Source organism: Solanum lycopersicum, chromosome 3, assembly GCF_036512215.1.
Source record: "Solanum lycopersicum chromosome 3, SLM_r2.1".
Classification (NCBI taxonomy): Eukaryota; Viridiplantae; Streptophyta; class Magnoliopsida; order Solanales; family Solanaceae; genus Solanum; species Solanum lycopersicum.
This window is the reverse complement of record NC_090802.1, coordinates 53,740,025-53,754,434: the sequence shown is the minus strand read 5'-3', so window position 1 is coordinate 53,754,434 and position 14,410 is coordinate 53,740,025. Positions and strand designations below refer to the sequence as shown.

General features: G+C 33.5%; 1 protein-coding gene across 1 annotated transcript; it reads right to left on the bottom strand.

Annotated features, from left to right (window-relative positions):
* Positions 1-2,434, bottom strand: LOC138347669 (uncharacterized). Its single transcript, XM_069295972.1, has 5 exons — positions 2,385-2,434; positions 1,287-1,544; positions 200-299; positions 103-158; positions 1-4 (listed from the first exon to the last, which is right to left on the bottom strand). The coding sequence occupies exons 1-5, from the start codon at positions 2,432-2,434 to the stop codon at positions 1-3; spliced, it is 468 nt and encodes a 155-aa protein (XP_069152073.1).
* Positions 2,435-14,410: the final 11,976 nt, after the last annotated feature.

Here is a 14,410-nt window from a genome sequence, read left to right as displayed (position 1 = left end):
TCAGCTATTGCCACATACTCAGCTTCAGTAGATGAAAGAGAAACACACTTCTGAAGCCTGGACATCCAACTCAATGTTGTTCCACCTATAGTGTAAATGTACCTGGATGTACTCTTGCTCGAGTCAACATCCCCACCAAGATCAGCATCCACAAAAACCTGTAGAGTCACCTTGCCTTTGTCAAAACAAAGTGAAGTACTCTCAGATATCTCAGAAGCCACTTCACAGCTTCCCAATGCTCTTTCCCAGGGTTCACCATGTACCTGCTAACTACTCCCACTACATGTGCTATATCAGGTCTAGTGCAGACCATAGCATACATCAAACTACCAACTGCTGAAGCATATGGAACAAGTGCCATGTGATCACGCTCCTCGGCAGTCTTGGGTGACTGCTCCTTTGACAATTTAAAGTGATTTGCCAATGGAGTAGTCCTCGTTTTAACATCATTAACTCTGAATCTGCTCAACACCTTCTCAATGTACAACTTCTGAGATAGATTTAAAGTGCCAGCAGATCTATCCCGAGAAATATTCATCCCCAAAATCTGTTTTGCTGGACCCAAATCTTTCATCTCAAACGCTGCAGACAACCTTGTCTTCAGATTGTTAATCTCCCTCATACTAGATCCTGCAATCAACATATCATCCATATACAAGAGTAGAAAGACATATGAATCAGTGTATTTTTTGAAGTAACAACAAAGATCCTTTTCAGCTTTGCAGAATCCACTCTTGGCCATGAAGGAGTCAAACTTCTTGTACCACTGCCTTGGTGCTTGCTTTAGTCCATACAAGTTCCTGGTGAGCTTGCACACCATGTGTTCCTTGCCTGGAACCACAAATCCTTCCGGTTGCTGCATATAGATCTCTTTGTCCAGATCTCCATGTAAAAATGCTGTTTTTACATCCATTTGCTCTAGATGCAAATTCTCCGATGCAACAACACTCAACAGAATTCGAATAGAGGTTAACTTCACAACAGGAGAGAATATTTCAGCATAATCTATACCTTTCCTTTGTGAATATCCTTTAACCACTAAACGAGCCTTGAACCTTCTTTTGCCATCTGGTTCAGTCTTGATTCTGAACACCCACTTGTTCAGCAATGCTCTCTTCCCGGCAGGTAGCTCAGTCAACACCCATGTGTCGTTCTTCTCAAGTGACCTCATCTCATCATCCATGGCTTGCTCCCACTTGATCGAATCCTCCACCTGTAGGGCCTCATCAAAAGACTCTGGTTCCCCCTCATCAGTCATCAATAGATAGTGTAATAAAGGTGAATACCTATCTGGTGCCCTGATGGATCTGGATGATCTCCTTACCACCTGCTCAGGTGTAACTTGCTCCACTTCAGATTTTTCAGTAGGATTTGATTGAGTATCTGCTTCGACATCTCTGGGGTTACTCTTCTCCAACTCAACCTCAACTCCCACTTGCTTTGTAATCTCTAGAACCTTCTGTTCCCTGTCCTTGTACAAGACAGACTCATCAAATGCCACATCACAATGTCTCAGGATCTTTTTGTTCTTGTCATCCCAAAACCTGTAACCAAACAAATCAGAACCATATCCTATGAAGTAACACTTCACAGCCTTGGCATCAAGCTTGTCTCTCTTTTTTGGATCAACATGAACATAAGCAGTGCAACCAAAAGTCCTCAAGTGTGAGTACTTGAGTTCTTTTCCTGTCCACACCTCCTCTGGAATCTTGAACCCTAAAGGAACTGATGGTCCCCTGTTGATCAAGTATGCAACTGTGCTCACAGCATCCGCCCAAAGTGTTTTGGGCAGCCCACAGTGTATCCTCATACTCCTTGCACGCTCATTCAATGTTCTGTTCATCCTCTCAGCAATTCCATTCTCCCTTGCCTTACCAGGAACTGTTCTCATCAATCTGATTCCCACAGCTGCACAGAATGACTTGAACTATGATTTGTTATATTCTCCTCCATTGTCAGACCTTAGGCATTTGAATTTCAAACCGGTCTGATTCTCAACTTCAGCTTTCCACTTCTTGAAAGTTTCAAACACATCTGACTTATACTTCAAGAAGTAAACCCATACCTTCCTGCTGAAATCATCAATGAAGGTAACATAGAATCTGGATCCTTCAAGTGATGATACTGGAGATGGTCCCCAAACATCTGTATGGACCATTTCCAACCGCACTTTCTTTGGCTCTCTAGGAGTCTTTGTGAAGCTTACTCTTTTCTGTTTGCCCATAACACAACTCTCGCAAAGACCCATATCAACAGACTTCAGATCCTCTAATGCTCCTTTTGCAACCAGCATCTTCATTCCTTTAGTCCTCATGTGTCCAAGTCTGTTGTGCCACAAACATGAACCGGAAGCACCTTCAGCAACAGCGACCATGTTTATATACCCTGCAATGGTGTACAAGGTTCCAAATTTGGTGCCACGAGCTACTACCATAGCACCTTTCACGATCTTCCACGAACCTTTCCCAAACTGTGCTACATATCCCGTGCTATCCAACTGACCAACAGAGATCATATTTTTCTTGATCCCAGGAATATATCTAACATTCTTCAATCTCCATTGGTTTCCCGAGGTGGTCTTTATACAAACATCCCCCTTTCCTTCAATCTCTAAGGCTTTATTGTCAGCAAGATATACTTTTCCAAAATTTTCAGATTTGAAATTTTGGAACAACTCCTTGCTTGGAGACGAATGGAAAGATGCACCAGAATCCAAAATCCATGATTCAACCGGGTTGTTCACACTAAGGATTAGAGCATCCCCAATGTCCTCTACTGAATTTACAGAATCATTGTCATCTCCAAATTTCTGATTCTGTTTCTTCTTTGGCTTTGTACAATTCGTCCGAAAGTGCCCTTTTTCTCCACAGTTCCAACAAGTCACGTTTAATCTGTTCAGGAATTTTACTCGATTCTTTGATTTTGATCGACCATGTTGATTTTGCTCTTTCGTCTTACTTCTCCCCCATCGATCAACGGTGAGAGCACTGCCCGATGAATCTCCCACTTCTCGTTTGCGAATACTTTCGCTAAGAACAACATCACGGATTTCATCAAACTTCAGTTTCTCAGATCCACGGGAACTGCTAATCGCAGCAACAACAGTATCCCAAGACTCGGGCAGAGATCATATCACAATCAACACCTTAATTTCATCTTCGAAATTAATATCCACAAAATTGAGTTGACTCACAATCATATTGAACTCGTTTATATGATCAGAAACGGATCCAGTTTCAGACATTTGTAAATTGAACAATCTACGCATCAAATATACCTTGTTCATAGCCGATGGTTTTTCATACATGTTTGATAGTGCCTTCAACAGACCGGACTTAGTCTTCTCCTTCACGATGTTAAACGCCACGTTTCTTGACAAAGTCAACCGGATCAACCCTAGAGCTTGCGATCCTTGAGTTTCCACTTCTCCTCCGTCATGGATTCCGGCTTCACCCCGGTCAACGGTTCGTGAAGATCTTTCTGGTACAGATAATCTTCGATCTGCATCTTCTAGAAACTGAAATCGGATCCATCAAACTTCTCGATTTCAAGCTTCGAACTATCCATCTTTTGTTATCGTGTTGAATCTCCTTAGCTCTGATACAAGTTGTTAGGATCGAATTCACGCACACACACTAGATGAATGAAGAACGCAAGAACTTTCAAGAGAAAGAGATGAGAAATCTAGAGAGAGAAAGAAAAACCCAATATTTCGTGGTAACACCCCGTAAGTAAACTTCCACGGCGGTGAGGTATATTTATATAAATCAGAGTATTTTTGGTTACAGAGAATAAATAGGAAAACATAAAATAGAGAATAAATAGGAAAACATAAAATAGAGACTAAATAGGAAAACCTAAAATTAATCAGGTTCCACTACCTAACAATGTCTGCTAATGGCATGATTTGGATAGTAGCCATTAGTGATGGTGATTTCCAATAAAGATTGATGATGATATTGTTACTGGCAATTGATAATTCGTTGTGATGGACAACAATGATAATTAATAGAGTTGCTGAATAATGATAGATTTATCGATATTTAATATTGTGACTTATGGTGGTGATTCATGATAATTATGATAATAGTGTTTTGTAATGATGATAGTAAATTGTTGCTAGTGATAGTGACCGAAAGTATATGATTGTAAAAATTATAAACGTCCTATATTTTTCTCTTTTCTCCGGTCGATTCTCATTGTCAGGCCCGCTCTATCCTTTTAAAAATAAAGCATTTGCCTTTGGGGGCTTCAAATTCTTGACAAGAATAAATTATGTGTTAAAATTTTTATAGAAAAATTAATTATTTATAATAAAAAGTATAATTTTTTAAAAATAAATTATTTTACCCACTTTTAAATTTTTTTGGTACTTTGTTAAGAATAAGAAATATCAGTGAAAGTGTTGAACAAAGTAAATCGTAGATTCTTTTTATTTTTTTTTTAAATTTTAGTTTCAAGCATTACTATAAGCATATTTAAATGAGGTATACCAAGTCATCAACTTTTTTAGTCAATTCTATGGTACTTGTATCATTATGTTAATAATACATATAATAATTGTCTCAATTAAAGGATGTTTTTCAATGTTGAGTTGATAAAATCTTACCTAAAATGAGTAATTGAAAGAACGATATCAAGTACTAATAAGTTTCATCTAAATAGTGTAATTTTTTTTAATTTAATAAATACGTATTTGAAGTGTATTTATATTTTAGGTCGCAAATTAAAATTTCGCTTTAGGCCTCCAATTACGTTGAATTCCCCCGCTCATTGTTGATTCCCCCCCCCCCCCCCCTTTTGAATTATGATATAATTCAAATACTAAAATATTTAATTACCATTTGTTTTCTTTTATTTGAGATTTTTTGGAGTTAATTCGCTAAATGATCACCCAAGTTTATAGATTTACCTTGAAATATCATTTATGTTTTATTTAGGACCAAAATATCATTCAATTATCACTATTTTCCTCCAAATATACTTGACATTTCAAAAGTTTCACTCTCTTCTAGTTGCCATGCCATGTCATTGAAACATTCTTTTTAAATAATAAACTTATTTAATTCATCAAACTCATTTAACTAAAATAATAATCTTATCATTTTCTAAAAATTATATATTAGTTTATTAAGAAGAAATTTTCATACTTAAGAATCTTTTATCGTAATTAATTTTTTTATTTTTATGCTATGAAGAATAGTTTATTTAAAATTTACCATAATGTTATCAATTTTGATTAATTATAAACACATATATTCAAAAAAATGTTGATATACAAATCGCTTATGAATGTCAACTTACATCAATTAATCATATATTATATTATAAATTAATAATATTAAAGGTTAGTTGACTATTAAAAAAATAATAATTAGGTACTTTGAAATCCATACACTACAAGAAAATTGTGAATTAATGGGGATTTTCGTGTGAATTAGTATGAAAAATAAGTTTCTTGCGAATTCTCATACTAATCCCCATACAATTCATATTTTTTTAGTTATATATGCTTACGATGTCGTTTTTTGTAATAAAAAAATAGAAAAATAATATTTATATTAGAAAATAAATTTTTTATCTTTATTTATCAGTATATTATTCTCATATAATATGTATAGGCAATTCAATTATTTATTACTTGTATTTTATAAATTTTGGATGAGATGCGAATATTATATATTGGTGTTTAATTGTATGAGAAGTTAAAATATAATATAATATAATATAGAATAAGACAATAAAAATAAAAATTAAATTAAAAAAGTTAAATAATAATTTTCTCTTTCTTACCAACTTCTTTTGTAACTTTACAAATTTATTTGAATGTTTTTATAAGAAATAGCATTGAAAATTACAAATTTATTTGGATATTTTATAAGAAATCGCTTTAAATTTTCAAATGATCAATTAACTTAAGAATTTTAAAAATTATCAGGTAATTATTGCGGATATAGTTTTTCATTGAATTTTGTTTGGTGAAATAAATATAAGGAATTAGTTTTTTTTTTATAATCTTCATATATTTTCATGTAATTTATATATTTGTTTTGAAGAGACATAAATTTAATGAATTAAATAGGTCTATTATTATTAAATTGATGATTTAATGAAATGACATATCATTAGAATAGAAGGAGACTTTTGAGGTATTTAGTTTTTTTTTCTTTTTAGAGAAAAAATATTATATTATTCACTTTTATTTTTCTTAAAAAATATATTGTAAGCATGAATTTCAAAATACACAATTTATATTATTGTAATAGTTAATTAACATTTAATATTATTGATTCATCGTACAAGTTGTGATTAATTGATTTGTATATCACTATTTTTGAATGTCTGTGTTTATAAATATTCAAAATTGATGATATTATAATAAGTTTTAAAAACCTATTCTTCATAACATACAAAAATAAAAGTTTAATTATGATAAAAAAATCATTAAGTATAAATTTTATTCTAAATAAACTAATTTATTTTTTTAAAAATATGATCATTATTTTAGTGAAATGAATTTAATGAATTAAATTGGTCTATTATTAAAAAAAGAGTTTAATGACATGTCATGCCAACTAGGAGAGAGTGGGCTTTTTGAAGTGTCAAATATATTTGGAGGAAAATAGTGATATTTTAATGCTAAATAAAACATAAATGATATTTTAAGGTAATTCTCTTAACTTGGGTAACCATTTAAGGAGTTAACTCGATTTTTAGCATAATGATTTATACTATTATAGTTGCATAAGTTTTTGTATGTAAAAGAATTCTAAACCTAAAAGAGTTCTATTCTTTATAATCTAAAAGAGTCCTAAACCTAAGTAATGTGAATCCTAAACCTAAACTAGAACTTAAAAAAAAGAAAAGGAAAAGGGTCAAAAATACCCCTTAACTTTGGTTTATTGTTTAACTTTATCCTTGTTGTAAAAATAAAGTTAAATTTATCCATCCTCGTTAAAATAAAGTTAAAATTACCCCTCATTTGACGGAATCACCAAAATTGATCTAAATTGACCCAATTACCCAATTTTTTTATAAAAAAAAAACTATTTCCTATTTTTAACCCGATAACCCGACCCCTTTAAGAAGTAATCCGATTAACCTAATACAATCTACCCATTTCCATTTACCAATTCCCACTCATTAAAGAACAAACCTTTAAACTTTTCAGTTCAAAATTCAATCCTCATAATATTACTATATGCCCCTATCTGAACCTAATGAATTTTTCAATAACTCATTAAGGATTTCTTGAGGCAAAAATTAATAAAGAAGAACAAAGTCTAAACAACCAAAGACTGAATCTTTTGAGGTAAAAATTACTAACACACACTCAATTCGTATACCCTTTTGGATTTTATCAACATCATCCTCACTGGAACATGAAGAACCAAAGATTGAATCTTTGAGGCAAAGACTTAAAATTACTAATCAACTCTAATACCTAAAATCTCTCATCTTTCAGCTATGCTATTGTCTCTCATCCTTTATTAATGCATCCCATCGTTTTTCTGAATATACATTTAAAAATAAAGAACAATGGAGGAAGGAGAAATAAAGAACAATGGAAGAGAAGTTAATGAGTTATATGAAAATTTGAGAGAATAGGTAAAAGAGAAATGGGTTATCGTCTAAAAGGTTGGGGCATTGGGTTAATATAGGAAATGTGGGGTTTTCTTTAAAATTCGGATAATTAGGGTCAATTTTGGGGATTCCGTTAAATGAGGGGTAATTATGGTGAAATTAGTAATGAGAGGGGTAAATTTAACTTTATTTTAACGGTGAAGATAAATTTAATTTAATTTTAACAGCAAGGATAAAATTAAATAATAAACCAAAGTTAAGGGGTATGTTTGACCCTTTTCCCAAAACAAATACATACTTTATAAAACAAACTTTATAAATAATAAATTTAACCTAAAATATTCACTCCAATTAGGATGACTTCAGCCATCAAACATGGCAGTGAATACAGTAGAACGGTCAATTCCTGAGGATATTACCATTCAATTTTCTCCTGGATTCCTGTTAAGTCTTTAATACGTTTTAGGTGTGTTCCAAAGTTTTATAATACAATTGTTTTGGAACCAGATTTCGTGGATCTCCATTCATCCAATTATCCTTTGATCAATCGTGGTGATACCAAGTTAATTACATGGATACACGACGTTTGTTACTCTATAGAAAAGCATGATGGAAAAAACACCACCAAGTTTTATCAAATTGAGTATTTTGATAAGTTAAATAATCACATTGACATTCATTTTAGGGATTTTAGGTGTCGTCTTTGTTTCGATTACGATAATGGTTTGTTTTGTAAAAGGGGTATGCAATATGTTGCAATCTCCAATCCTTATACTGGAGAAGTAAGACGTCTTCCCTACTTGAAATGTTTTGATCCTCTTGGTGAGGAGTTGAAGTTTATATGTTCGATAGGTTTTGAGCCCAAAGAAAAAGTATAAAGTTGTTTTGACTATTGATATCGAAGAAGGATTATCAAGAGCATGGGTTTTTACTTTAGGCATAGATACTTCATGGAGGAAGATGATTAAATATAACGAATATGGTTTTACTATTTCTCCATGCAAAAATGCAATTTGCATTAGTAGGATCATCTACCGTTTTAGCTATTCTCTGGGTTGTATAGTTGTGTTTGATGTTAAATCAGAAAGTTTCACAAGTATCACAACGTCGATTGAATTTCGTAATGGCTTATGTCAAAGTGGATATGAGGACTATATGCTAATAGATGCAAATGGAAAATTAGGAATTCTGAATTTTCCATCGTTTCGACGTACGAATTACTTCAATATATGGATTTTTGATGAAGAATGGGAACACCAAATATTTCAATTTCCTTTAGGATGGAAAAATGAACATATAGAATTGAGTTCGAAAAGGATTTGCAAGTATGGTGGGAAGAAATTGTATTTGCAATAAAAAAGACATCAAGTGATGTTTTACTTTATCTTTTTTATAATGTCAAGAACAAGAGTTGGAGATATTTTGCAGTACACAAATTTCCTTATTGGGTTGAAAACATTTTTACTTATACTGAAAGCCTCTTTTCTTTGAAAATATTGTCTTACCAACCACAACCTAATTTGGTTTTTTCTTAAATTTCATCTCAAAGGGAATACTTGTTTAGATGATCATTTTGTAAGTTGAAGTATGCGATTGATATAGTAATAGATATAAGTTGAAATATGCATATTCAAAGTTGAAGAATTTTAGTTATGATCAATGTCTATTTCTAGAGTTACTATCTTTTTCTCTCTTCTATTTGATTTTGAATTGTATTTGTTCTTTCAGTCAAATGTTTGATCTCGAGGCCGGACCTTAAATCCGGATACCCGACAAAGATGTTGATATAGCTGCTGAAAGATTCTTTATCTATCCATAATCATATAAACCCGTGGAACACCATCCAGACTTAGCTAATCAATGTAGGTCCTTAAAGCTGAATCGAACTCAACTTTGAATCACGGAGCGGAAAGCATTGTCACTGACGTAAATCGAGAAGCCGTAACATCGAAGAAATAAGAGTAACTATCGCTAGAGCAAACTCATCGTCTTTCTAAATACCCAACTATCAGACTCAAGTCTGCTACATCAGTCTACAAGGATTTAAGCCGGCCGAGCGACGTCGGGGCTAAACTAAATCCTACCGACTTTGAATCATGCATTTCTAAGGAAAACCCTAGTCAAACCTAAACTAAGGCCCAACATACTTCTGACAACCAGTATTCAAACATACAAGTAATTCATATACCAAAGAAGGTCAATTAAAAACAATAAACATGCTCACAGTTATTAAGATAATGAAAAGGTATTTCCCTGTTCTAGGATCCTTTATCTTTGTTTTATTTTAAACCATTGGGTTTAGACATTACTTTGATGCTTTTTAATCCTTTCAAAGTGGCAACAACATACCCTTTTTGCGATTTCTATGAAAGAATCCTACAAGTCGATGTCAAGTCAGGTTGGAATAAATAGTAACGTGTCCACGTGGATACATATATACCTTTAAAATATATTATTAAATAGGTAAAATGTTCTTTCCAAAGTTTCTCATGACCTAGGAGTACCCCCTAGATGTAACAAGGTGTAATCAACCCCGAAAAATTTCATAGAAGTCTCTTAGCATATCATAACATAAAGTAATAGAAATGATGCGGAATTTAAAACTTTATCCATACCATCAAAGTCTTTTATAAAAGCAAGTCTACACTTGTTTTAATTAGCCATCTATTGCAATCCTTGAATCAAATAGGGACATAATACTTACTACATAGTCCAAAAATGAAATGATAGACATGAAACTACAAATGACTCTTCCGTCCACGTTCTTGAGGACTCGCCACAAGCTAGGAGAATAGTTGATCCAAGATTGAATCAATAGAAGAACACCTGAAGAGTCGGACCCTACACTTACTGAAACTGTAGAAAATATGGGTTAGCATAAAATCATGCATAATAACCTTCAAAACATGCTAAAAAGGGACATTTTAGTTGGAACATAACCATAAGCATAACCTCTATCATAGACATTAATGTAACCATTAGACATCATAAAACATAGTCAACACTTTGTTCTTTATGTCATAATGGAACCATCTCATACATAACCCTAAGTTGTACTTATGCAATGCATTGATAAAATCCCATAATTCCATTCATACTAAGTACCACATTTAGGCCATCATAATCATACTTACCATCTTTTGGCATTTTTCTTAGTGTATTGGTCATACACAAAGAGACATTTATGTTCAATAACTGATATCAACGAAAACAACTCATAGTGATAATCCACATTAAGCATACATCATTTCATAAACCTTCATAACATAAGAGGAGCATACCATAGCTATCTCAAAGTCGACTTGTGCAATGCATAGATGGAGTCCCGTACCCCACCCACACTAAGTAGAGCTTCTTGAGGAGCCATAGATCATAATTCACATTTCATCACGATGGGAATAAGCCTTAACCGACATAGACCATGTGAGCTCAACATAAAATCCAATTTGTCATGCCCCCACACCAAAAATAAGTGTCCTACTTGCCTAAGGTAGATATAAAGTTTATTAGCTTAGATGGATCCACTAGCTAAAGACCTATGTGCGCACATAGTTATGGAATAAAGAGATTGCTAATAGAAACCCAGACTTCTAAAGTAGAAGGTTTCCATCTCATGAGATATATATATTTTGGAAACCCAGACTTACTGGCATAGAAAGAACCCATTATCCGGACTACTGGTGTAAAATTTTTCATCTCATATTCAATATCCTATCGGTTCTAAGCACAATTCCCATTAAATTCATATTAAGTCTTGACTTAGGTTCAGGTTTATCGAATAATGTCTTAATAATCGATCTAATACAATATCATGATATAACCCATAGATTCAAGAGGTGAGAATTGTCTTTCAACCTTAGAATCATTATTATGTGAGGATACCTTTCAAATCATGTTTATTGGGTGTTCATGGAAATGGTCTTTCGATCAACACAACAAGATTATCATGGTCATGGAAATTTCATTCATAGTCATGTGTAAGGGTGTATATGAGAATAACTTTTCAACAACACCATAGTTACATCATAATCATGCTCATGCATGGAGTGTGTATTTTAGAATGTCCTTTTAATGACACAAAACAATATCATCATCATAGACACTTCATTCTCAAAGTGTTCATAAAGCATACACATAAATCTCATAATCATGCATAATTTTCATATAGGCAGAACACATAAACAACCCCTTGAACTTGCACGCTTTTCTGTTTAGACACCTTAACAAGAGTTCCTTCCTATTGAACACTTAAACCACTCAAAAAGTGTACCTATCAAACAAACGTGGCTGACTTGTCACCTGTCGTTTGAAGCACGTCTTTTGAGCATGTGAAGTGAGGAAAACAAAGTTGATGTGTCTGATTTGGCATACTTAATGGTACAATTTTTTCCCTTTTATTTATCCACCCTAAATTCTTTTATTTTTTAATTTCTAATCTCTTTCTTCTCCATATCTCACCACTGTTGCTGTTGGAGATCAAAAAAATTTCTTCATTCATCTTTTTTACAACGAATGAAATGTCCAATTTGTCGATTTTAACTTCTTCTGTTGCAAAAGTGTTTTGTCGATTTGGGGTTAATACTGAATTGAAAACCTCATGGACACAACTTAATACAGGACGTAGATTTTTTTGTTGCAAAAACACAAAGGTAATATTTTTATTATTATTTAAATCTGGTTAAAAAATCGCGGTTATTGCTAATTATAATTTAATTATTTTAATTATTACCTAGACAAGAGGTGAATGCAATTTTTTTGATGGTACGAGGATGATCTATCGCCTCAAGCAAAAAAGATCATATGGGGCCTATTGAAAAGAATCAAAGAGGAAGCAGGCAACAAAAATCAGGATCACATGTGTTTTTGCACTCGTGATTTTCGCTATATGGCAACATTTAAGCTTAGAGTGATTGTATCAGTAGTATTGTGTTTCTGTTTTACTGATGTTAGACTAAGGAATGGAGATAAGTTGTTCATTAATCTATTATAGTTTTCTTGTTTATTAACCATATTAAGTGAACAATACAACAATAAGCTCCAAACAAGCATGAATGATAGACAAAAAATTCTTTGCATTTCCTTGCAAGAAAATTCACAATTAAACCATTAGTTATATTACATCAAAAACATATTAAAGCAGTCTCAATATTGTTTCCTGCTTGCATTACAGATTCAAAATAAAACAACCCCCAAGAGTACATAAAAAACACCCAAGATACATTAAAGTAGTCACACCCATGTTCTTGTTTTTGTTGCACTAGACATTTGCAGATCCACTGCTTTTGGACTTGCGTTGTAATTGTGAAGTGGTGACAATATCTTTACCCTTCCATTTCAGTCTATGAGGCTTATAACCAATATCAATGTTTGTTGGTGCTACACACTTGAAAACAGCTGGAGTAACAATTCTTTCACCTGTTGTACCTGGCTGTATACAAGAAACTAAAATTAAGTGCCTATTATCAAAGTAAGTAGATTATAAATAATTAAAGGTGGTTATACTCTTATATTTAATGTTTGTATGCCACTTATATCATCAATGTAGATTCCAAAGCTCACAGACTTATGTCACTTATATCATCAATGTAGATTCCAAATCTCACAGACTTAAGCCTTTTGTTTTCTCCTGTTGATGTTGATTCTCCTTCTCTTTCCAAACCTCTTCCTGCTTGTTGTTTTTTTGTAACAGCTGAAGTATCATCACCTCCTCTCCCCCTACCTTTTCCCCTGCCTCTTCCCCTGCCTCTTCCAGCTTGTTGAACTCTTCCAACAGTTGAAGTATCATCAAAAATAGAAGTTGATTGTTGGCCTGAGCTGACATGTTGTAATGGTCTCCAGGTTGGTGGTTAGCTAGAACCTACAGGTTGCCTTGAGCTTTGTGGCTGACTTGAGCTAGCAAGTTGGCTAGAATCTACAGGTTGCCTTGAGCTTTGAGGTTGACTTGAGCTAGCAGGTTGGCTTGAGCTTACAGGTTGCCTCGAGCTTTGAGGCTGACTTGAGCTTGTAGGTTGCCTTGAGCTTGAGCTAGCAAATTTGTTGAGCTTTGAGGCTGACTTGAGCTAGCATGTTGGCTTTAGCTTGTAGGTTGGGTTGAGAAAAATTGTAATGCATTTTGTTTATTTAATTGAAGTAATCAAAGGTGGCTTGAGTATTACCACATATTTGCAAACTTTATTATTGTGGCCTTGTTGATGACACTTGGAGCAAGTCATTTTTACATCTCTCCTAGATAACTTCCCACACTTCTTTTTCTTGGTTCATCCTTTGACTTTCTTCTGGATTTTGGTGGTCTGCCAGACATTTGTCTTGGTTCAGGAGGTTCAATCACTATATAAGTAGTGTGAGGCCACATTTTTATGTTAGGTATTGGCTGGATAAAGTAATTATAAGCCTTCATGAAAGTATCTTTTTTGTATCAATGTACAACATGATCTTCAGGGTCTTTGCCAGCATGCTTATATGCCAAAACAACATGTTTGACATAGTATGCCTCTCAACTGCCAGGTTCTACAAGTACATGTCTTTTTTCTGATATAACCAATATGCCTATAATGACCCTCTAAAATTTCATATCCAAATTGGCCATTGAACCTAACTTGACAATCTCTAGCATAATCTTTGTTTTCTTCGAGTACTAAACTAGTCATAGGAGAAATTTCTGATATCCAAGTGTCAACAAATTTTATCATCTCCACATTCTATCCATTATCTTATGTCTAATCTTCTCTAACATGGTGATAATTGATTTATGCCTAGCAACTAATATCCAAGAGTTAAATGTCTCACACATATTATTCTCAACAATATCACACTTAATATGCTCCTT

Excerpts from the sequence above, each read along its gene's own strand:
- LOC138347669 (XM_069295972.1), bottom strand. The coding sequence starts at position 2,434 with ATGGTAGTAGCTCGTGGCACCAAATTTGGAACCTTGTACACCATTGCA. Across the intron at positions 300-1,286 it reads TCCATCAGGGCACCAGATAG|ACCTGATATAGCACATGTAG; the intron begins GTATTCACCTTT and ends GGTCTGCACTAG. Across the intron at positions 159-199 it reads GGCTTCTGAGATATCTGAGA|GTTTTTGTGGATGCTGATCT; the intron begins GTACTTCACTTT and ends GTGACTCTACAG.